At 53.4% G+C, this 2,020-nt stretch overlaps 1 protein-coding gene across 1 annotated transcript; it reads left to right on the forward strand.

Annotated features, from left to right (window-relative positions):
- The first annotated feature begins 326 nt into the window (after positions 1-326).
- Positions 327-1,578, forward strand: LOC123172143 (peroxidase 1-like). The gene is made up of 3 exons (XM_044589165.1): positions 327-495; positions 582-767; positions 861-1,578. The coding sequence occupies exons 1-3, from the start codon at positions 418-420 to the stop codon at positions 1,446-1,448; spliced, it is 852 nt and encodes a 283-aa protein (XP_044445100.1). The 5' UTR covers positions 327-417; the 3' UTR covers positions 1,449-1,578.
- Positions 1,579-2,020: the final 442 nt, after the last annotated feature.

Here is a 2,020-nt window from a genome sequence, read left to right on the forward strand (position 1 = left end):
TGGTCTGGCCGTCCGGCCGCCTCTACATTATACATGCGGTGCGCCGCCGGTGTACCTGCCATGGCAAAGATTCCGCAGAGTGCAAACAAGGAACAACTCATTAAACCATGGGAATTTTACCTGCTGCTCCGGAGGACAGCCCACCACATGCAGGCGTGGGGACACTCCGGCGCTATATATTTCCCCGGCGCCAGTCCATCAGCAGCAGCAGCTCAAGCTTTCCCTGATTAATCAGCTACCTAACTGCCATCATCGTTTCTTGCATAGCCAAGCAAGAAACAAGCTTCTTGGCCGAGAGCCCGAGAATATGGCGTGCAGGGCTGCGACGATGGTGGCGGCGACGTGCGCGCGGGCGCAGCTGCACGACAAGTTCTACAGCGAGTCTGCCCCAGCCTGGAGGACGTCGTGAGGAAGGAGATGGTGAGGGCGCTGTCACTGGCGCCCAGCCTCGCCGGGCCGCTCCTCCGGATGCACTTCCACGACTGCTTCGTCAGGGTAAGCTGCATTTGCATGCATCAGTATCTGCCCGTACCCCGATGTGTGCTGTGCTCTGGCCTGACCAGTGAGCGCCATGAATGCAGGGGTGCGACGGCTCGGTTCTGCTGGACTCGGCCAACAAGACGGCGGAGAAGGACGCGCAGCCGAACCAGACGCTGCGAGGCTTCGGCTTTGTCGAGAGGGTGAAGGCCGCGGTGGAGAAGGCCTGCCCCGACACCGTCTCCTGCGCCGACATCCTCGCCCTCATTGCCAGGGACGCAGTATGGCTGGTGAGTAGAGTACTAGCCATTCTCTTTTGCAAATGACACGGTATATACGTGTGGAAGCCAAATTCTAATGCTGCTCGATCATGGTTTCTCCAGAGCAAGGGTCCATTCTGGACAGTTCCTCTCGGCCGGCGAGACGGCAGCGTGTCCATTTCCAACGAGACCGACGCTCTGCCACCCCCGACCTCCAACTTCACCGTGCTCACCCAGCTCTTCGCCGCCGTGAACCTCGACGCAAAGGACCTTGTCGTCTTGTCCGCCGGGCACACCATCGGGACGTCGCACTGCTTCTCCTTCTCCGACCGGCTCTACAACTTCACCGGCATGGAGAACCCCAGCGACATCGACCCCACGCTGGAGCCGCAGTACATGATGCGGCTAAAGAGCAAGTGTGCCAGCCTCAACGACAACACCACCCTCGTGGAGATGGACCCCGGCAGCTTCAAGACCTTCGACACCGACTACTTCAAGCTGGTGAGCAAGCGGAGGGGCCTCTTCCACTCCGACGGCGCCCTCCTCACCGACCCCTTCACCCGCGCCTACGTCCAGCGCCATGCCACCGGCGCCTTCAAGGACGAGTTCTTCGCCGACTTCGCCGCCTCCATGATCAAGATGGGCAACGCCAACCCGCTCACCGGAAGCCAAGGTGAGATCAGGAAGAAGTGCAGCGTGGTCAACCATTAAACCACCGACGAAATACAAGGCTGTTTTGACTTGTAACATCCTTTTTCCTTGTAAATTACTGTTAGATTGTTATAGCTCCTTTCTCTCCCAAATCTTTTTCTTTCATTAATTTATTGTTTCGTTACAACCATGTTAGTTCCTTGTACACACACTTTGGTATTGCCACCTCCGACATGTCGTCCATTGTCATCTGGAGATTATTCATGTCACGGTTACTAGTTTTGTCTAAGTTTGTCTTTGTTTTATTTTAGATTGTTACATAATGTTTTGTTGTGATATTTGTTTTACCTCAGAGCATATCATAATGTTTCACATGTACAAGTAAAAAGAAGAGTTACTGTCAGATTATCTTTATTTAGTTATTTGGGGCAGGATGGCTAGCAACCATCAAATTTTGCAGCATTGACTGTTGGCACTGCCGTGCATTTGGTCTCTTCTTGTTAGAAAGTTTATCTTTATGTTTAGTTGTGTATCTGTGAACACCAAGTGCACAAGCACGAAGAACGATAGATCCAAGGTATACTACCTTGGTCTAGGTGTATATGTCATGTCATTGAAAGCATACATGTCTT

This window comes from Triticum aestivum, chromosome 1D, assembly GCF_018294505.1.
Source record: "Triticum aestivum cultivar Chinese Spring chromosome 1D, IWGSC CS RefSeq v2.1, whole genome shotgun sequence".
Lineage (NCBI taxonomy): Eukaryota > Viridiplantae > Streptophyta > Magnoliopsida > Poales > Poaceae > Triticum > Triticum aestivum.